The 22,955-nt window shown below is 44.3% G+C and overlaps 1 protein-coding gene across 1 annotated transcript in view; it reads left to right on the top strand.

Moving 5' to 3' along the window:
- Nucleotides 1-6,427: 6,427 nt before the first annotated feature.
- Nucleotides 6,428-22,955, top strand: part of neurl1aa (neuralized E3 ubiquitin protein ligase 1Aa) — a 30,318-nt gene continuing 13,790 nt past the window's right edge. Inside the window, exons 1-3 of the mRNA XM_040186814.2 lie at nucleotides 6,428-6,704; nucleotides 14,419-14,669; nucleotides 14,930-15,251. Coding sequence (XP_040042748.2) covers nucleotides 6,671-6,704; nucleotides 14,419-14,669; nucleotides 14,930-15,251 — 607 coding nt within the window. The 5' untranslated portion in view covers nucleotides 6,428-6,670. The remainder of the gene's footprint in view (nucleotides 6,705-14,418; nucleotides 14,670-14,929; nucleotides 15,252-22,955) is intronic.

Raw genomic sequence — 22,955 nt, 5'->3', positions numbered from 1 at the left:
TCATATTTCATTGGACTGTGCGTATGTTTGTGTGCTTCCCTGTCCTCTCCAACTGGTTGTCGTGGAAACCTTTGTCGGGTCTGGTGCGGCTGCTGTTAAACACTGAAGCATGCTGGGACATGCGTAGATAAGTGTTGGTTAATCATCAGATCTTTAGCCATATGATATGTTGTGGCCGCACTCAGTTTTAGAACCCTGAAGCAGTTTCATTTGTATGCAGAGTCCGACAAAAGGTCAAAAATGTCACAGACAAAATATTGACACTCATCTCCTGCTCTGTTTTTACTGTGAATAGAAAACTGCGGCCTGTGTGTGTGGGAGGAAATTACATGCCGGTCTTATTATTTGTCAATTCATAATAATGGTGATTTGCTTCATTGAAAGATTTTGCAGTGCAGGTCAAAGACCAGAGCTGAGTAAACACAGTCTCATGAGCTGTTTGTGTTTGAAACTAAAAACATGACAAACTCATGAGGCCATACATTGTGGATATTCACCTGCAGTTGCTGTGTTAGCTATTGTTATTCTTTCATCAGAAAAAGTCAATGAATCATAGTAAAAATGTATCTGTAAAAACTGTGACTGTAGGTCTCAAAGCTTATTCCTAATATGTTCTTACAAAGATACACATAAAGTAATTATGAAGAAATATGAAAGAAATAGTATGAACAAAAATGAATACTATATGCCCCTGAGAATAATACTTTTTATATTACTGTAAAAGGAAGCTTTCAGAACAGCTACTATAAGAATAGGTATGTACACATTTGGAAATTTGTTATGGCAGAGAAAGCGTACAACCAAAAACTCATTCAAATATGGCTTGAAGGCATCTGTAACTCTTCTAACAAGCTGTAATTCAAGGGTTAACTACTCTAAACAATAACATGAAAGAAAAGACAAGACACCGAAGCTTCTGAAATATTTCCCGTGGACCAGGGATGGATTGTCATTAACCTTGAATGGTTGTTTAAGGTAGACATTAACCACTAATGGTTGCGGTTAGACATGAACCTTTAAAGGTTGGACATGAACCTTTTAGAGGTCAAGGTCATAAATGAACCTCTAACGGTTTAGGTCAAACCTGAACTGCTAATGGTTGAGTGCAGGGGAACATGAATGCTCTGGCTGCCCTTAGGCAGTCAGAGATGCACAGGCTCACATTATTTTTTTATGACACTGGTGTTTTTGCAAAGGTTTGTATTTAATTAATTGATTTTTGGTATGAAGTTTAACAGGTGATGCTGTAGTTAATTACACATGATTCTGTAATTGATTGAGACCGACTACTGGATATATTGTATTCAGTTTTTTGATCCAATATCTTTTCCTGAACAGTCTCTGGCCATCCGACCACCAAGAGCCTGACTCCAAACCCATGATGAAGCGGTTTTCTTGTTGTTTGAAGTGTTTGTACAGATAAGTAATTTTATTGGCCTTTTGGATGAAATGAAGATGTTGTGTAGTCTTGCAAGCAAAGTGTTTTTGGTCTAACCAATATACTTTTTGTTGCAGATCCTGCATTCAATATAATAAACCAGGTTGATGGACTCTGGTTTGGTCATGTGCCAGACTGGTAAGAATGTGTATTTATAATATTTTTTAAATGTCTGTGATGTTTACTTTTGTGGTGTGTTGCTTAGGGAAGCATGTATCAGAAGATATGAAAGCAATCCCACCCGGTCCTGTAGTTCTCTGAAGGTACCTTTGACTTGTATGTTCATAGATCTGGCCACCGGGGAGAGAGGAGACAAAGGGGATCAAGTGGGGAATATTGTCCCCCATCTCAGATCTCCGTCCCTGCTGGTAACTCCCCAACATCTTTCTTGACACCCCAATGGAACGTGCTGCTGTACCCCCCCACGTCTAAAGGTTTGGAAAAGATTCCTTGTCGCCGACTCAACATCTACGGCAAAGGAAGAGATTGTGTAATACCCGATTAATCGAGACTTAACTATGTCCCGATAGGTATGCCTATGGTGATTGCTAGTTCGGTGTAGTAGTGCGTGGGTGACGGGGTGTAAACCCTCGTTCCTAGGCTACTTCCTCTGTTGCCCCAAATAAAAACACTTCCGTGTCCAGGAACTCGATTCTCCCAGGTTGAGGATTGTGTTTTACAGAGATCAACAAGTAGTTGTGGTTAATGACCGAAATAAAAAATAGCTGAAAGTCTGCCTTAGAATGGCTCCAGAGGCCGAAAATATCATCACGGTAGCTGTCACAATTGGGTAGACAGGAGGCAGGACCCAAACGCGCTGGCTGCGGGTCACAAGGAGCCCCCCCCCCCCCCCCGGAGGCAAAGTGGCGACCGGAGGGCAGTGAGAACGGCGTCCACCAGGAAGCCAGCTGGCAATCCAGGGAGAACGTTGGACCCGAGACAGGCAGCCAGCTGAATGTGGCATAGCCCGCCCCGGGCCAGACGGGTTCCCCAGAACCCATTCTGGGGAGAAAACTCTGCTGAGTCCTTAGTTGGTTGCGTCATTGTCACAATCGGGTAGTTTTTGTGTCCTGCCAAACGCAGAGTTTCCAAACAAAAACTACTTTATTAATTCACAAATCAAAGATGCCCGAGAGGCAAAACACAGACGAGGACCAGGAACTCACAGGCAAGACAGGGTGACGATATTCACGTAGGACATACAGGCAGGACATTCAATGATGCGACAAGGGACAAAAGACACACAGGGCTTAAATACACTGGGGAGGTGCATGTGATTGGATACAGGTAGAAACAATCTGGGACGCGGCAGACAATCACCAGGGATGACAGGACAAGGCAGGAAGTGAAGTTAACAGAAAACAGCAGAAAACTACAAACTAAAACAGGAAGCAAACCCAAACCGTGACAGTAGTGTACATAAAGGTCTAGTTTGAAAAATTGAAACAATATCCTGAGCCTGAAAGGCCTTTCGGCCATATTGTTTGAATGTGTGCCAACCACGTTGATGTCTCTATATTTGGGTACCTTCTGCGTTCTTGCAGGTCAAGGATCTGATGTCCTCTGGTTCCCCAGATGACTGTTTCCCTGATTTAGCCCCTCTTCACCCGAGTGGGTGAATAAATCTTTTTTTTTTTAAATGAGAAATTAACTTGGTTCAAATTTTATCAATTCAGTGGAAAAAACTGATTTTAATTTCAGATTTTTTTCCATAATAGGAAAAGGGTTAATGCTTGGGGGCCCCTTGATTGTGAAAGACCCCCCCTCCACAAAAGATCCCTTTATTTAACCATTTTTTACAGTAGAATGGCAGCCAAGAATAGCCCCCCTGGGGCAACCACTCAAGTGGGCACTAATGTAAAAAGCAATGTGCAAACGCACTGACATGCAAAATGTTTTGTCAAATTCATCCGTTTTGGGAGGTACTCTGTGCCAAGAAATCTTGTCCAAAACATGCAAACGCGTGTAAAGATTGTTTTTAGAAAAAAATCTCTGACTAAGTGCAAAAAAGACTTTTCTGCTAAAGAGCAAACCCGGACAGGGGTAATTGGCCTATGCACACAGAACACCCTTTAAATCAGAGAGGGCTGCCTGTTTGTGGGCAACAACTTTACCAAACTGTAAAAAAATGGTATAGGGATGACTAAAGTGTTTTAAGAAAAACATACTAAGATGGACCAGGTACGTTTTCATTCCCATAAAGCCTGTAGGACCGATACAGTTTTGAAGTAAACTCTAAAAGTGGAGCTTCTAGCATTTCGGCAATGTGCCTTTTTCAGAGGAGACGGGGGTTGGTTCCTAACCCTAGCCAGGCCCCCCAAAAATTAGCAGTTTTATTTTTAAGAAAATAAAACTACCTTGTTACATTTGGGGGTGATGGTTTGAAGAGGTTCAGGGTACAGATCAATGTTGGCTTCCATTCAGCTACAATAATTTGACGGCATTTCATCACAGTTCAAAGATTTTTGAAAAAGTTACATTTTTTTTTTATATACAGTTCCCAACCAAATATTGGTAAAAAAGACTTCAACCTGGAACTTCAATCTCATTATCTGAGTAAGTGATGTGTCATTTTAGATAAAGACTCTCTGGCATGCGCCTCAAGCATGTTGCAGAGGAAACTGCCTAAAGGTTAAGGTATAAACAGGAAGTTAAAGGCACTGTACAAAGGAAGGATGTTCTAACGATGCAATTATGTACCGCACCAACATCAAGCCAGGCAAGGAAGTGCACTTCACTTCAGGCTTTTCCTCTCCTGTGTATCTGCAAGGTTACAAGACATGGCTCGGGTAAAAACCCAAGTATCATTTTTTTCTTGGAAATGTCTCTGGCCAGTGTCCAGTCACAGCTCTCCTTACAGTCACATCCCTTGCGTGAAAAGAGCTGTTATACCTTGATGCAATGAAGTCATTCCTGGGGAGATGCAACACACTGTAAATACTGTATGTACAGTGCTTCCGGAAAGTATTCACAGCGCTTCACTTTTTCCACATTTTGTTATGTTACAGCCTCATTCCAAAATGGATTAAATTCATTATTTTCCTCAACATTCTACACACAACAACCCATAATGAAAAAAACAATGTTTTGTAAATTTTTGCAAATATGTTAAAAATAAAGAACAAAAACCTGTCTATATAAGGTATCGGAGTTGACAGTGCATACCAGAGCATAAACCAAGCCATGAAGTCCAAGCAATTATCTGTAGACCTCCGAGACAGAATTGTATCGAGGCACAGATGTTGCGAAGGGTACAGAAAGATTTCTGCAGTATTGAAAGTCCCAATGAGCACAGTGGCCTCCATCATCCGGAAATGGAAGAAGTTTGGAACCACCAGGACTCTTCCTAGAGTGGGCCGCCCAGCCAGACTGAGCGATCGGGGGACAAGGGCCTTAGTCAGGGAGGTGACCAGGAACCCGATGGTCACTCTCAGAGCTCCAGCGTTGTTCTATGAAGAGGGGAGAACCTTCCAGAAGGACAACCATCTCTGCAGCACTCCACAAATCAGGCCTGTTTGGTAGAGTGGCCAAACGGAAGCCACTCCTCAGTAAAAAGCACATGACAGCCCGCCTGGAGTTTGCAAAAAGGCACCTGTAGGACTCTCAGACCATGAGAAACAGAATTCTCTGGTCTGATGAAACAAAGATTGAACTCTTTGGCCTGAATGCCAAGCGTCATGTCTGGAGGAAACCCAGGCACTGCTCATCACCTGGCCAATACCATCCCTACAGTGAAGCATGGTGGTGGCAGCGTCGTGCTGTGGGGATATTTTTCAGCGGGAGGAACTGGGAGACTAGTCAGGATTGAGGGAAAGATAAATGCAGCAATGTACAGAGACATCCTGGATGAAAACATGCTCCAAAGCGCTCTGGACCTCAGACTGGGGCGACGGTTCATCTTCCAACAGGACAACGACCCGACGCACACAGCCAAGATAACAAAGGAGTGGCTTCGGGACAACTCTGTGAATGTCCTTGAGTGGCCCAGCCAGAGCCCTGACTTGAACCCGATTGAACATCTATGGAGGGATCTGAAAATGGACGTGCACCGACGCTCCCCATCCAACCTGGTGGAACTTGAGAGGTTCTGCAAAGAAGAATGGGAGAAACTGCCCAGAAATGTGTCACGCTTGTGGAATTATACCCAAGAAGACTTGAGGCTGTAATTGCTGCAAAAGGTTCTTCAACAATGTATTGAGCAAAGGCTGTGAATACGTATTGTATATGTTATGTTTTCGTTCTTTATTTTTAACAGATTTGCAAAAATTTGCAAAAAACAGTTTTCACGTTGTCATTATGGGTTGTTGTGTGTAGAATGTTGAGGAAAATAATTAATTTAATCCATTTTGGAATAAGGCTGTAACATAACAAAATGTGGAAAAAGTGAAGCGCTGTGAATACTTTCCGGATGCACTGTGGAATAATGCTTAAGTGATAAAACCATAACTTACACAAGGGGATGAGTAGAGCAATTATTTTTCTACCAATGAGAATATGTCCAAACAACAAATTAATTGAGTTGTTTTTGAGTGTCCCTGTTGTTGTTCGTGTCAGTTAAGACGGATAACAAAAGATAAGGATCTGGACCGGTAGTACAGGCCTGGTAAATTTTAATACCACCATGGATGAGTGGAGGAAAATGGTCTCACTCAGCCTGTCGTTCACAGTGCCACAGTTCCCATGAGGTCACCACTCGACTCCAGAGTCTGTCTCCCAGGGGCCCGGGGCCACGCAGGAGCTATGCAAGGTGAAAGAGTGCTGAGAATGTGACCGCTGGATCCATGCATTTCCTTCCCTTTTTTTTAAACAGGCTTTTGTGGATCTGTACGCTGTATTTCTATGATTCATGAATGAATACACACAAAGCATGAAGGTCGACCCTTGTCTGGTGGGCGCTCCGTGCGGCAGCGACAGCGTTAAACGCGCTCAGCCAGTCTCCACCTTTTATGTAAATGTCAGAGAGAGTGAGTGGGACCGGAGGCGGAGGGAGCGCGCGCCGAATGGAGGGGTGGGGGTGAGGAGAGGGGTTGTGGTGGGGGGGGGGGGATGTTGTCCCTGCGCTCACGAGAAACAGGGAGTGGGTCAGCGGCCGCATCCATTCGGAGGGGGAAGACGCGACGGGCCGCCTCCGGACGTCAACGTGCAGCCATGTCACGAGCGCCGGAGTGTGCGCGCGCGCGAGCATCTGAGTGATCCATTCAGGCGACACGCGGACTCCACGGGAATAAAGCAATGGGCGGCCAGATAACGCGAAATGCCTTTTACGGTAAGGAGCTCCTATCTGTGGTCCAAACCGGTGTGTCATGCGGTGCCGTGTGGGCCAGCGGTGCTCGGTCGGGGGGCTCCGGGGGTCCATCGGTAGCGGTGCGCTCCCAGCGCCGCCTCTGTTTTCACCATCAGGTACCTGATTGCCACTAGAGCCTATTCTTTGGTCCCAGTGACGTCATTCAGAAGTCAACGTCACCCTTTGACAAACGCCTCGCGCTCCGATGAAGGGGACCCGTCCCGTGGAGAGGGGCTCGGGTTCCGAAGTTGCGGGCTCCCCTCTGCCCGGTGCTGCGGCGTGGTTTCCCCTCGGCGTACATTTCCCTTTGCGCCATCGGGGAATATTAAGGTCGAGGCAGCGTGATCATTTATGGCCATCAGCAGAAACTGCTTCTTATGATGAGAAGTAGTCCTGCAACTCCTGCAGAAGACAAACCATCCCGATGGTATCCATCTGGAGCCCCTACATGTCTATATGGAATGACCATGCCATTGTTATGTCATCATATTTGGATATACTGAAGTGTGGACACATATGTGGACCTGTTTTTAGTTAATCCTGTTCCCCAGCTTGTTTGGTTTGGACCAGCTGAGTTCTAATTAAAGCTTCTGGATTGATCCAATTAGCTAAAGACCGACTAGGATGGCAGCCAGAGGAAGCGACAGCCGCTTCTCTTTGGGGACAAAGGTCAAACACCACCGTTGTGTATTCTGCATAAAACTTCTGACCTCCCCCGATACCATCCGGTCAGAAGGTTTTTGTTCATGGGTGGTGTCCAAATAAAAGTGACTGTACATAACTCTCAATAGCAGTGACTCTTGTTCAACGAGAAAACATCCACGGTTCCATTATTTTCAATGGGGACCCGAGAGTGTGGTCCAATTAAAAAGGTACCTAATTACACTCAATAATCTCAGTCTAGAGATTATTGCAGGGTGCCGGAGAGAAGGCTCCCGGTCATGGGAGTTATTATTATAAGTAATAATAATACTTTTCACCTCCTTGCCATAGAGTTCTGCTGAATGGGTTGTGTCGGTACAACTTCCTGTTCCATACTTGGACTTCGAGATATTTTAATGACATTTCCAATACATTGGGAGGTTATGAGCTTATGTTTCATCTATTCCAGGTATTTTTGTACGCCTCAATAATGTCCGTTAAAATTCTCCTTTTGTTTGCTTTTGTACTTCTTGTTCAAAGTTGGGTAATAAAAGCAGTGGATATTTAACACCGCATGCAGTCCATCCACTACCACTGAGAATATCTCCTTTTTTTCCCTCCTTCTTTGTTCTTGTGTGTGTCGGAGCCGGAGGTTGGAAGTTGATCAGGCCTGAACGGTTGCTACGGAGTGACAGGGTCAGGTGGTATTGTTTCGTCTCCCATAAGGTTTTAACTTCCTCCTGCTCAGCGGTCTGTCACGGGGCTTCACAATTAATGAAATATTAGCTGTGATCCCGGCATTGCAGTTTAAATAGAGTGCTTCACTCATAAAAAGAGTGCTACGTATCAAAGCAAGCGCTTCTTGAACTGCCGGTCAGCCGCCGGGCGAGAACTCTCCGCTTCATCCGGTACATTCATATATATTACTGTGGAGACCAGTACCTCAACCAGAGGACCCGAATATTTCACTATCATCATTTGAATTTATTTGGTAGAAATTCAGTTTCAAGTTTGGTATTTGGATGCTTTGTTTGTTTTTAATCCCTCACGATAGCAAACGTTTGAGGAAATGGTTCTTATTCAGTTACAAATAGAAAAGCAAACTATGTAGAAAAGTGACACATGAAAAATGAAGGCCTTTAATTAATCCCAAAGGGTTTAAAAATCCTGAGTCATGTGATGCTGCTTTTGTAGGAGCACTAAATGCACGTTGTCACCAACGTCGACTAGTCATCACGATGGGATCAAAGTAATTGAGTGTCCTTTTGGCCACAATGGTGCAGCCCCAATGCACACACACACAGGGTGGACTCACCTAACCTCCATTTGTCCAGCCAGCACGCTCAATCATGTGTGTGTTAGTGTACGTGTGTGTCTGCAGCAAGGCCACCTTCGAGGCACAGCCCACACAATGTCTTCCAGCCCTGAACAGCGTCCTGCCTGTTTTCTGTCATTACGCCGCTCCACCAGCCCGCTCGCCTTCCTGCCTAGAGGATCTCCATCCACTCCACTATTATTACTTATTAAAACGTTGTGTGACGCTGCTCATGAAGAGAGGGCAGTAAAACTAGTCAGCCAGTATTCATCACCTCAGCTGTCTAACCTTTCACTCACAGGTCAACGCGCTGTGAAATATTGATAGTGACGTTACAGTAGGATAAGCACGAGGTAGGGAACTAGAAATACTCAAAATTATAATTCATGATGTGTTTTATGTATCATGTCTGCCCCACGTTATTTATCTCAGCTGGTTACAAGACATCTATTCTTGAAAATTGTTGAAAATTAGAAGTCACACATCAAAAAAGCACGTGAAAGCAAAATGCAGACTGTCAATCTAACGGAAGAGCAGAAAAGCAGAAGATTCTCACAACAGCTTCAATAGCATATAGTTCAAAAGCCGTTTTGTCTTTTCAAGGAATATGCTGTACCATCTGAACTCTAGCACCAGCCAGCACCTTCTGTCCCCCTCGAGGACCTAATGTGCGTATCTAAGAGCAAAGCGGCTCAATAAATCTCATCATTCTGGCCTGAACAGACTTGAGCGAAATTTCTAGGAAAACATAATTTACGCACGGACAACCGATCACATTTATATCATAGAAACGAATGAAGGCAAAGATCAATTCCACGTCAGCCTTATTTCTACAATGTGAGCGAGGCAGCAGTGCATCTGGAGGTGACAGTGTGAAGTTACAGGATCACCTGAGGCTGATCTCCGGTGTCATCATGGAAACCCCCCCAACCCCCGATCAAGCAGCATTACCTTGGGGCCCAATTATATTTATCAATACATCATCGACACTGAACCAATAGATCGTCGTCACGTTGCCTAGCAGCACGTCAAGTCCTTTGGTTACCACCAACAAAATGAGTGACGTGTGTGTAATGAGCCGTCGCTACCTGTCCCTGTACGGTACAATGGAGGCTACGGTTACTGTCTCTGCTCACGGCAATGTAAAAGCACATATCTGTAAACTGCATAAAGCCGTCCTCAGCTGTATTGTGATGCATCTGTGCCCAAATGATAATGTGTGTGTGATTAATAGCCGCTATTATCGTGTGATTCATTTAACAGTGGCTGTTACATCAGGCCTGAATGCCGTTTTGTTGCGAGTCAGTGGGATTGAATTCATCATCCAGACACTTCCGTGTAAACATCATTAAGATGCTGTTTGTCATTGGCCTCTAAGCTCGTTGTGCCGTTGTAAATGCCACGGTCAATGGATCTAAGGAGAATAACGGCAACTAGAGAGCCACAATTTACACCCCTAATCTTGTGTGAAAGACTAAATTCATGGGTCTACCTGTATGATGTGGTGATGATTGCAATCACTCCGTGTCCCCATCCCTCCGACCTGGGTCATTTTCAGGATAATATTAGGATAATATTAATATTATACGAGTCAGGCTTTTTGTTTCCACAAAGCAAGTTTGGCAAAATCACCATGGCAACACATCCATAAACTCAAAACCTGCTTCGGCGCAGGCTAATTTAAGTCTGGATAAGCTTATCACTCCCCCCCAGAAAGAAATGGCAGCGCCCCTCCTCAGAGAACCCATTGATGGAGTGATATTAGTTATATGAGCGTAGAGCCCAAAATCGCATATTTTCCTCACGGGGCTTTACAGTCTGTACACATGCGACATCCTCTGTCCCGAAACCCACACATCGGCACAGGAAGAAACCTCAGTGAGAGGCAGAGGAGGACGGAGAGACTGCGATGATGTCATGTGCACAGAATGAACAACGTAAAAGATGCACAATACATTCAATTCCTATGACAGAAATGATACTATGGACTTGTATTCCCTGAAATACTTTCATGATCATCTCAACGCTTCCCCCCCCCCGCCCCCCCCTTTAAAGTGGGACGGCCACGCGCAATTATCCTGACTGACATCTTGTTCAAATTAACCACACTGTTTGAGAGCGGATCAGCCTTAGAGGAGCCAAGATAGCCTGACATCAATCATGGGTTTAATTTGAGCCGGCTAAGGGGACATTTGATCGATTGTTGAACGGGGGACCGGGAGAAACGGTGTAAAAACACGACAGTTAACATGGTTTTAAAATAAGATAAATGTTTCATCTGATGGACCTCCAGCACAGCAGTACGTTTTAGCCATTTGTTCTTCTACGTAATACCCAACACTAGGCTGCATGCCTGCTTATTCCTAAAATAGCCTGAAGGTGTGAGTGTGTGTGTGTGTTTTCTCCTAGACATGGATGAAGACTGTTAACTTGACTGTACGTAGCAACAAGAAGAAGGAGTGGGTTGCTATGTGGGCTACCTGTGCTCCATTAGCACCGCTGCTGTTACGACTAAATGCTATAGTCTCATCATGTTTGCATCATTAATGGTCTCACACATGCTGGGGGTCTGGATCAATGGTTTGTACACACACTGATCCAACACGTGTTACATGGAACTGAATCAGAAAGCCTCCTTATTTCACCATATGCTCACAGAGCGGTTGGTATGAAATCTTTTTGGGACGTATTTCCAGCCCTGTGAGTCATCGGTGCGCCTGCACAAGCTCCTACAATGCGAAGCTATCTGCTTAGGTTTGGGTTTCAAATAAGTATGTTTGTTGTGTAACTTACTGTCAAGGCGTCAGCAACCAAATAAAGGCAATTAAGTCACTGTTTAATACCTAATTCCATTTGATACAGCTTGACTGTGAATAGTTTTCTCCCACTTACGAAATCCTATTTGCAATGTAAACCACTTAAGTAACAACTCCAAAACCTGGGTTAAATAAACGCACACAGCTGACCTCTGAGCGATGAGAGGTGAGTTTACTGTTCCACAGAGATGTGGCTTGGTGTATGACAGCTATTAGTGCAGTGTTGTCTACTCTCTGAGGAATACAAGCCTTTTACTCTGTTCCTCCATCATACATTCTTGACCTTTAGCAAATGCTCCCGTGAGGCTGTTTAAACAGCCTTTTTTTTTTTTTTACAGATAACACATACATCAATCTGTGTGCACAAACAGAGTTTTCTTTTCCAAGAGGCATCTATCACGGTGATGTTAACAGGAGCCGTTTTCAAGCTGTTTGCATCAAGGGGACACAAATAACACTGTGTGGACGTGAGCATGTACTCCAGGGTTTGTGTTGCCGAGGTATCAGGAGCACTGAGACCGGCCAGTGGGCTCAAGGTGGCTTTGCTCGCTCTAATACATTTAAACAACATCATGAGGCGTAAGTGTCCACACTGAATTATTAACGGTTGATTTTATTTGTCACTATGAAGTACATTTTGTCTAGAAGTAAATATAGTGCTGAACTCAACATCCTTTCTGCTCCGTCCTTTTATGTTCAAACAGGGTTGTTGGTGTGTTGCTAAAATATATGATAAGCCTATAAACAAGGTTAGTATATTGTCTTAACTGTGGATAATCTCCTAAAGCAGGACCTAACAACCGTTTCGTCTTTCCTTTTCAGCCCTTTTTCTAGCCGCTACATCAGTCCAATTCAAGAACGTTTTTAATAAAGGCCCAATTTAAAATACGAGGCTGAACATTTCAATTTCCAATGTCAAATATAATCACCATTTCCAAAAACTGTAATATCTACATCAGTAGTGATGATGTGGGCTCTGTTATGAGGTCGCCCTGACCGCTTGACCGAGTGGCGGCGGGGGCGGGGCCATGGGTCAATGGAACAGGCCTGCGCTAAATGCTCCAAATGTCTTCCGGTGTGTTGCTTTTGTGTAATCGGGTGTAGCTGCTCAGCAGTCAACCCATTAGTTTTGGGTACGGCTCTCATTGACGGGCAGATAAAAATACCTGCAAAGATGTAGTGTCTTTAGGGACGTATTGTTAGTGAACATATTGTGGAAAAGATGAAATGATCTTTCAGAAAAGCAAAAACGAAGTGATGTGTTATCTCTGCTCTTTGAACTCATATTCCCCTTTTGTTTGAATAGACTAAGAAACCAAACGTGGGCCCAGTTGCAAAAAAAGATACCATCTGAGATCATAAATAGCACGTTGTTGTATCTGAGTAAACAAAAGGCATCTGTTGTATCCTAGCTGGTAGCCACAGAGTTATAGAGTGCCCTTATCGGGATCTTTAGATGCATGGGGTTGCTAAGGAACTTGAATTTCCCTGTACAGCAGCTGCGCCTCTTTAGAGCCCAGTAATGCATTCAGCCCAATCTGCCCAGGACCATGTGCACCACATTCAACACATGCTCTCCTGCGGCGCTGCCTAAGACAAAAGGCCTCAGCGGTGCCCGTAGTTTGGGGCTTACAGGGGGACAAACTGGAATGGGCAATACTAGGTTAACGCCGACTGGAGAGAGAGGATGGAGACAAAGGAAAGAGGGACACAAGAACGAAACATGTCAGTCAGAAAGTCCTCGTTGATTATGACTGAGTGAGTCCATCATACATGTACGTACATCTACTATGGTTCTAATTTGACATTTTCAAAATTCTTGATATTTTTTAAGTTAGCCCCTGACGCAGGTAGGAAAAAAACTTCATTATTATATTATATTATATTTTATTATATATATTACTTGTGGAAATGTTTTCAGCATACTGACTGGAGTTTGATTGGAAAAAAACTCAAGAAACTGAAACATGATGGTAAACATCAGGTTTTGCTGATTTTCCTGCTGATGCATCAGTTTCTCTGATTTGAAAAGGTGGGCTTGTAAATCCTACCGGGATAGATGAATCCAAGAGAGCGACATTCCAATTCCTCCTCTGACAGTTGATTGAACGCTCCGTAATGCGACACAGCTGGGAAGCATGCACTGCTATGAATCAGAAGTTATACTTTATATCTCAACTTGCATCAAATGTTTATCACTAACTGATGTACGAACTGAGTAGACCTGACAACCTGACAGAAAATGGGCTCAACAAAATAATCTAAATTAAACCATTTCAATCCCAAAATATTGTGATACAAATACAGAAACTCCAGGAAATCATTTAACATCCCGGCAGTGATGGAATATGACAAAGGTTTCAGTTCGCTTTCAGAATACAAATCCATCAGATCTGTGCTCCCACAACCCCTCAGACCTGCTCACCCAGACTCCGCTCAGACACATTGACTGGATCATCTGGACGTTTCAATTATCAAGTCAATCTAGTCTCGCTCTGCAAGATGGAATGCAAGATTAAATGATTTATTAGGCATCTTTCTTTTATATAAGGATTTTATCTATATCAAGGTGTCAATTTAGCCAAGTAACTGATGTTGTTATTATGTTAGAGGTAAGTATTATGTTAACCTATACTCACTCTAAACTCATCAACTTCAATGTAAACCCATCTGCCTCAGTATTAGACAGCCAGTGTTAAGACCAAATCAACAAATAACCCAAATACAAGAACCCAGGAATGTCAGATTATGTTATAACATCTGATATCATTTTCTGTAATGTAAAGCTTTTCTTCAAATTTGAAACAAAAACCCAAGACTCTGATTAAGTAACTAAACCTAACCTGCTGCTCCATACGGGGACATTTGTGTTTCGCAGTAAAGCTCAACTGACTCTGTGCTCCTTTGTCTCCGTCTGGCTCAGACTCCCTGGGTGGCCCGTTCCCTTCCACGTCGCACCGATGCCACCACAAACCCAGGAGGTGCCTGCCTATCCAGTGCGGCAGCGTCGGCGCGCCCCTCCCCATCATTCCACTGCTCTTCCATCCAAACGCCAAGGGATCCCAAATCGTCATGGACCTGGCCCAGAAGACCGTGAAGAGGCAGGCCAGCTTCTGCAATGCCATCACTTTCAGCAACAGGCCTATGGCACTCTATGAGCAAGTCCGCCTCAAGGTATTCTATGACCGAGTGGAGCACTTGAGCCCTTAAAAGTCAGTGGCCTTTAAAACTGACTAAATGATGGTACCTTTTTATCATATACACTTAATGTGTGGAGTTCCACTGTGCAGATTTAACAACACAGTGATTACATTGGGATGGAAACCATGTAGAAGTTTAGAGTCTGGGGTGATTCACGGTCAAACGGCGGTCTCTACGTTTATCAAATTTCCAAATAATACCAATAAAGCCACATATGGTTCTCTTCTCCCCAGATTACTAAAAAGCAGTGTTGCTGGAGTGGGGCTGTACGTCTGGGCTTCACTGCCAAAGACCCCTCCAGGATAAACCCAGACAACCTGCCCAAATACGCCTGCCCCGACCTGGTGGCCCAGAGCGGCTTCTGGGCGAAGGCCCTGCCTGAGGAGTTTGCCAACGAGGGCAACATTATTGCCTTTTGGGTGGACAAGAAGGGCAGAGTCTTCTACCGCATTAACGAGTCCAGTCCTATGCTGTTCTTCAGTGGAGTCCGCACGGCCGAGCCCCTCTGGGCCCTCATCGATGTTTACGGTCTGACCCGCGGAGTGCAGCTGCTAGGTAAGATGGTCGGAGGAGCATAAAACGCAGAGCTAAATTACTGAACGAGAACCAGGGGCAACTGCCTCTAGAAGTCACACTCTCTGAAGGCCAAAATACATTATTTGTGATTAATATGATTAATATAATAGAGTAAACTCACTTTAAACACTTTTCCAGAACAGTATATTAAATATATATATACACACACACATATATATTTCAAGTAAATAGAAGGATATGATACTCATGGCAGCCATTATGTGTAACTGCATTTGTGGCCGTTTCCAGGACAACTTTAATGTTAGTTTTCATGTGCGAGGCTGTGGTTAGCTTGTAGTAGCGAACAAAATCAATAGGTTTGTACCTGCAAGTTTTATAATTGCAATTAAATTACCCACAGTTTACTGCTACTGCCTAGTTGTGCAAGAAGGATGATTGGATGAGATGTCTCATACTTTCTAGCCAGGTCTGTTCCTCCAAATCAATTCAATCAATCTACTACCCAGATACCTGCGTAATGTCTGATCATAGTGGTCTAAGATGATGTATTACCAGATGGTAGTGGATAGTATATCTGGTGGATGACACATGTTATAACCCCTGACAAAACAACTACCTTTCATCACTTTTTTTTACCGTACGGAGGGATTAGCGTTTGAACCAGTAGTAGGCCAGTATCCAACGATGGCTCATCAGTTGGTTTGGTCAAACAAACCACCTCGCTCACGTGCACTGAAGGCTACAGGTGAGCAAAGCCTACGGTGATCCGGTGTGCCTCAAGCCTGCTACTATTTCACCCAGCCTTGATACCTTGTCTTAGCTAATGATATGTATATATGTAGTGTATGACACTTTGTGTCATCTTTTTTTGCAACCTTTAAAAGACATGAGGTCTTAATTTCTGCAGGTGACCAAAAAAGGTCCCCTCTAGAGGTTAGTCCTTCCTGTGTAGTGTCCAATAAAGCCTTCCATGAAGCAATGGAACAACAAGGAACAAAGGCTATCTATATATGGCAAATATTTGGCCCCTCATGTTTACACAGAGCAGCGAGGAGGGGCTGCTGTGCATTATCCAGCTATGCTGGGGAGCTTAACATGCAAAGCCCAGGATAGTGTGGTCAGGCTTTGATGTGAGAGAATGTAGACCCACATTTCTTTTCACTGGAGATTCAGTGCTGTCCTCCCTCTGTTGTGAAAATAGACCAGAGGTCACGTGGCCCATAGATATTGTAATTGTGTCTCCTGCATTGAGTGTTGCCTTCATGGAGCTGGGGCTGGATGTTTAGTTTCATGAGAATACATAAATATAGTTGTGTGTTTTACCTTTTGAGTTAGTGTTGGCTCATAAAGTCTTTTTGCTGTATGTAAGTCTGTCCTAATAGTTTACAGTTAGCAGATCAACATCAGATAATAGGACATACAGAAAATGGCTCAAATATCAGGTAGCAGAGGCTCACCACCCCGAGGTTCGCTGTGATTGAAGTTTCTGTAATTCATCGTTCTGAGAGACATCTGACCTCTCTGAGACTCCACGCACTTAAACCGGGCTCCTGCTTAGTCCTACTAAAGTCATTCCTATCGTCTTTTTAGAGTCAGGCCACATGCAGGGCCGCCAGCAGAGCAGCTCATGTTCCTAAGGGGGTCAACTGACTACCATTTGGCCCCACAAACAGGGGCCTGTTCAGAGGGGTGCAACCCTACCGAAAGGGGGAGATAGAAATACGTTATCCAGACTAGACACGTCCCTTTGTGACGCTGAATGGCCAATTGTGTCAGCTCTGTGCATCACGTTTCTGGGGCAGCGCTCCATGAACCTTTCCCTATCCTCGGATTGGGTCGCCACATCGGAGGCCTTCCTCTTGCTTTCACTCCTTATTTTATCTGCTGATCGATTAGATGAGGTACACCACCTCTGATCGATAACATCAAGTTAAAATCACTACTACATCAGCCTTAGTTCTAAAGCCATCTGTCTGCTTGCAATTCATTATTTAAATAAAGAAGACTACTTTAGGTGTGGATCCCTAGATAATCTGAGGTATAACCGGTAAACGGAGTGTAATTGTATCGTGTTTTTCTATTCTTGCAACCACTCAACACACGTTCACGCTACGTCTTTCGCCCTTCAGACCATGCAAAGAACCATCTGCCCATCAGGACTAACTAACATTCAAACCCATTCACACCATTAAGTGGAGTCAGGTGCCCAAGGAAACACCGACGTACGACTCCTTTTACCGCTGAGCCACAGGGAGCCATAATACAAGCAGTAACTTACACGTCTTTTCTTCATTCCTCTCACTCTTTGCTCACCTGGGCAGGTGGAAGGTTTCAGTAAGGTCCAAAGACATTTAGTGCAGCAGTGAGACAGAGAAAGCTGGAGATTTTTTAAATGTCCTCTTCATGTCACTCGTATACTTTGTTTTCCTCTAATTCCAGTCAACTTTTAGTTCATAAATGCCACTACTCCTGTTTGTCCACCATTTTCTTCTGAAGATATTGATATTCATTTTTATATCTTAGCACGTATTCAGAGCGAACATTTTGCATGGGACTTTGTATCTTCAGATATATCATCAGTTCAGCATCCGGAGGCAGCTCTGAGGTCAGAGCTGAAGTAAGAGAGCGAAGGATGACCTCGGGCAACATTTGAAGTGGCTTTGATGTAGAAAGATCAAAATAGAAGCTACATCATGTGATAATCCACCCCAGAGGATTGACCAGGGTGATCCATCATACAAGGGGAAATGGGGCGGCAGGAGTGAGCGTGACAATAACAATTAAGAGTGTCCCGTCCCATCTTCCATCCTGCTAATGAAGCTGAGACAGAACAAATTATGTGGCTTCCAACAACTGGGCCCTTTACATAAGCAGCTTCTGTGGGTCCAAAGACACAAGACTCATTTGTGGGGGGGAAACAGTCTTAATAAGAATTAACAATATTTAAACATACAAAATGTACCAGTTAAACTATTCCATTGAGTTAAACTATTTCTTTTCATAATGGCCCAGACAGAAACTGCTGCCTATTTGAAGGCCACTTCCTAACAATCCAAAAGCAGAAATGGAAGCTTTGCTTATGTTTTAGTTAGACTGCGTGTCTTGATCCACATGCTGTTTGTCCTCCTCAGTTCTTGGTTTACTTGGCCTACTTTTAACCCTCTAAAATCAACAGTGAATCAACCAGTTCTTGTCTTTTCGAGGCGGTTTTAGTTTTTAAGAAGCTCGCCCAATGAATGTTGTAATGAACTAGACCGTCTAATCTCAATCGTTTGATTATTATATTTAGTGGTAGAAGAAAAGGGTAATACATAATTAGTTTTGCCCACAGAGTAACTCGTAAAGAGAAGCCAGAATGTTTTTGCCACAAAGAAAAGGTGTCAGACAACCCGTAATCTTCTGGGCAGACTGAAGCTGTGCTGGATGTCACAGAAAAGGGTCATTTCATTTATACCCGTCCCCAAGGTTAGCATCACTTGTTTGTGTACACACAAATATGCACACATCATGCGCCCCGAACAACTCCACTGGACATCAGGAAGGAGTTACTGAGTAATTCCAGCTGTTGATGCTATGAGTCAGTCACATAGGAGCTTTAATCAAGAGGGACCCGGTGTGGGACGGGAGAATACAGTCTGATTGCAAAGCCTCCAGGACACTGACACTTCCCAACGAGACGGTCAAACTCAAAGAACAGAGCAGGTCTTTTACTACAAAATGATATCTGTGCTTCGCTCAGGTGATGGATTAAATGACACTGTAGGTCTTGACAGGTAAATGAGGTTCTGTTGTCGCACCAGAAAGCGAAAGTGTTTGCTGTTGTGATTGGCAGAACAGTTGTCTTCTACTTTTTTCAGTAATCAACTGGGAAGCACAATACAGGTTTCTTACATTCTCAAGCATATGAGCACTTTCTTAAATCTGCACATGACAGCACAATCTGCTCCTCTGTTTATTGCAATGGCTACAGTGGTTCAGAGGTACAGCGTGGTTCAAACTCTGCTCGTGTCCATGTGTCCGCGGGCAGGACACCCAACCCCAAATTGGACCTACATGCAGTTCCTGCACTGTGTGAATGTTCGATAGTCCTTATTGGCAGGTTGCACCCTGCAGTATCTGAAGACCATTATCGTATTAATTATGACATTTGGATCACCATTATTAGTAACTTTCACAGACTTTAGCCGTCTGTTTTTAAATCATATAAAACCTATATTAAGGCCTCTATGGGTTCCAACCATATCAGGCTAGCGTATCTAGGCCCTGAATAACATTCCAATGTGAAGATACATTCTAGTGATTTTTGAAGTGCTCCTCTGTCCTCTCAGCTAAAGATGTGTGGATGAAAATGGGTTGTATGGTTATCAACAAGTCTCCCTCTGTCTACATGCCCATTCTATGGTGATCAGATGCAGTATGAATGTGTTATTCTCACCGTTTCTAAAATGCTATAATTGGCTATTTCTGCATACTGGGTCTCTACAGTCTCGAATTACACTGATTGTGTTTGATGGGGGGGACAGAGACTTGTTACATAGTGAGACCATCAACCTCACTATAATGACCTGTTGTAACCTCTAGCATGATTACAGCCTGTATTGGCTAAAAAAATCCAAAAATTGATGCACAACCGTTTTTATCATTGTTTCAACTAGAAATACACTCCAACGCGTTAAACATTTCAATAGGTTTATGACAGATACACACAATACAGATGTAAATTAAATACACACTGCTGGAATTACTCTTCAAGTTCCCAGCTTTTAGATGATGTACACCACCTCTTTGTGTCATCTACTGCTGTCCTGCTATCACCCCGTCAACGCCCCCCTAAAAAAGACAAGAACACGTCTGTGGCAGTGAGGGGGAATGGAAGAGGTTCAACTGGTTGGTTAAATAGTCTCTGATGTTCTTTCTGCCCTCCGAGGACTCCAGCAACATAAAGTCAGAAGCCTCTTAGGAACATTTGTTGTGTGACCCAGCTCAGAGAAAGAGACAGACCAGGGTTCCATTCTTCTGGGACAAACCCATTACTTTTCAGTGAAATGATTTGATTATTTAGCGTACTTGAGTAGCGCCGGTGTTTGACTTGGCAGAACAGCCTCCCAGTTAATAGCAGCACTTATATACAAGTACGGACTCTTCACAAAGACCTTCCAACAAAAATGCACAAAGCAGAAAAGATGGCGTAGAACCGGCCTTTTCTGTACTCATTTAGGAAATGTAGCTAGGCATCAAACACAGCCAATTTGTTTCTTGGCTTCAGTTGGCTTCCTATCGTTTATGAGTCATGTTGGTCAGAGAGTTCTGAAGGCCAAGAAGAATAAACTGGATTTGTTTGACTTTGAACATATTGTTCCTCGGCTGGATTCCCCAGTTCACTAACTACCTCTCTGAAGTAGAGGTATCAAAAGTCATGAGCAGAAGAATTCCACTTTGAACTTAAGATAACTTTTTAATGGGCTAAATAAGAGGTACCTTATCAGTATTTATTTGCTGTTCCTTGTGTGTCTTTCCCATGCTCAAGAAGTTCTCTTACCAGGGTCAGTGTCTGGCCTTGTGAAGAAGCTCCAGGGGAGTCAACTCCATATTTACTGCCCCCTGCCTGAGACAGAGGGACATCGGGGCTCACATGGTGTATGAGTGTTTCTTTATGACACGCTCCCACTGTACCTAATCACATACACCATTTGAAAATGAAATCGTGGGAACACTACAACATGAACAAAAAGAGAATGCATGGGCCGCTGAACCGGAGCAGGCAGATGATTGGACTCTAGCTAACCAAGGTTAGCTGAAGACGATGTGGCTGAAGAGTGTGACCATCACAGACAGACTCCCTTTTCAACGTCCTACATCCGGTGAGTGGCGCGGACTGGATTCCCTGGGGATAGAAACATTAGTGCAGCTTTCAGAATGACAGCAAAGGGGTGGACACGCGTGTGTTGAGAGGGTCGCCCACCTCATATGAGCCTTCGTGCTGGAGCACAGGAATAAAACGAGGGGGCTTGAATATAAGAACCGTATGATGGAGGTTATTAGCGCTGTGGTATGGCATGCTGATTGGTAGAGGCGATGGGGGGGAGGGGGGGCAGGACATGCTGGATTCTACAGATGACCTTAGGGATAGAGCTTTTGTGACTTACTGGGCATTTTGCCTGGCTCTTTGTTATGGCCATGTGTCGCCTCAGGAGCCTGCTGCTCTTTCCAAAAGCCATGGGTTCAAACCCGCCCAGGCCGATTTAAGGATTGGGCCAGCGCCAGGGAATAAAGAACATCCCAAACATCTAGCACAAAGACCTCTCTGACTCCACCTCTCTCTTAGCCACATTATATCCTAGGCGCTTGGTCGGTCTCTATGCGCTGCCTCTTTGGTCTCTTTGACTCCTTGCTCTCCAAATCTCACTGGATATCCGCCTCTAGGACCTTCCTTCCCAGCGGATCCAAATAATTCCTGGTGCACCTTCTGTCCTCACGTCCTGTTGTTCCCTCCAACAGTCTCTCCTCTCCCTTTTTCGTTTGCTCCTCCAAGTCTCTCATTTCCTTCACCTCTGCCGACGTCAGATGACAGCCTCCAAAGCCTACGGATGAAGATAAGCCCTGTGAAATAGATTGCGTGCGTGAGACAAGAGTAAATCCCCCCCCACACCCTCCCTCTCCGATACTGGCTCAAACTGTTTGCGTGTTCCCTCTGCTCAGGCCAGCAAAGCCACTAAGCCAGCCTGAGCAACTACCCACCCCCCCACGCACAGCCTTAGTTAGCCGGCTTCGCGGCTATCTCATAATCAAAAACATTTACAGCGTGTGAGGGCCAAGACAGACCCTGCTGCCCCCCCCCCCTTCCCTTCCATGTATAGACAATAGAAGAGTCCAAAAGGGGATTAATTATTCAAATCAAAGCACGCTCGGCATCTCAAACGGGCCAACCCATAGTCATCACACTCCCCCACATGAACAAATGATTGGTTCAGCCCAACAGGTGCTACATTTGGTTGGAAATTCGATCAAAAGTGAAGAATCAGGTGATAAATCCCCCTCCTCCGCTCGCAGGCTCACAGTGTCAGCAGCTGCATCTTCAATGGCCCCATTACAATATCCTCCTGCACGACACACACACACACACACACAAACACGCACAATGTTTAAAGCTGCTTTCATAGTGAGAAGTCCTCGGCCAATGGGAGGAAGGATCCGTGAGTGGCGAATTTAAAAGGGACCAATGAGACAAAAGGATTGCATTAGCTAAAGGCGCAGGTGCAGCATGGTAAGCGAGCAGCAGATGGTGAGCTCACAAACAGACGCACACACACACACACACACACTTTTTCAAATGCATGGTCAATGTTCTACTGTGGCTTCAGTCATCTTTCTGCCCGGGAGGCTAACAACACATTCAGTGCCTCCATCCTTTTGAGGAATAAAGTCGCAAAAGAACAAGTGGCGCACACACACCAATAAGGCTTTCAAATGGATTCTCTTTAAAAAGAGGAAAGGGAGACAATATAAAAGAGAACAGAGGACCTTTTTTTATTGATATCTTTGGAGGAATCCATTTACTGCTTGTGTTCACACAGTCTGTTGTACACAAGAGTCCGAGTGACACGCACACATAGCGCTGATTTGCCCCTTCACCGACTCTTTGTCACCTCCCCTTCCTGGCTTTACCTCATCCGCTGTTATCCCCTGCGACATGTTATCATCCTCTCAGCAGCTCCGGTCCTC

The sequence above is a fragment of the Gasterosteus aculeatus genome, chromosome 9 (assembly GCF_964276395.1).
Source record: "Gasterosteus aculeatus chromosome 9, fGasAcu3.hap1.1, whole genome shotgun sequence".
In the NCBI taxonomy this organism is placed as follows: Eukaryota; Metazoa; Chordata; class Actinopteri; order Perciformes; family Gasterosteidae; genus Gasterosteus; species Gasterosteus aculeatus.
Note: the sequence above shows the minus strand (reverse complement) of the source record. Positions and strands in the feature narration are given on the sequence as shown.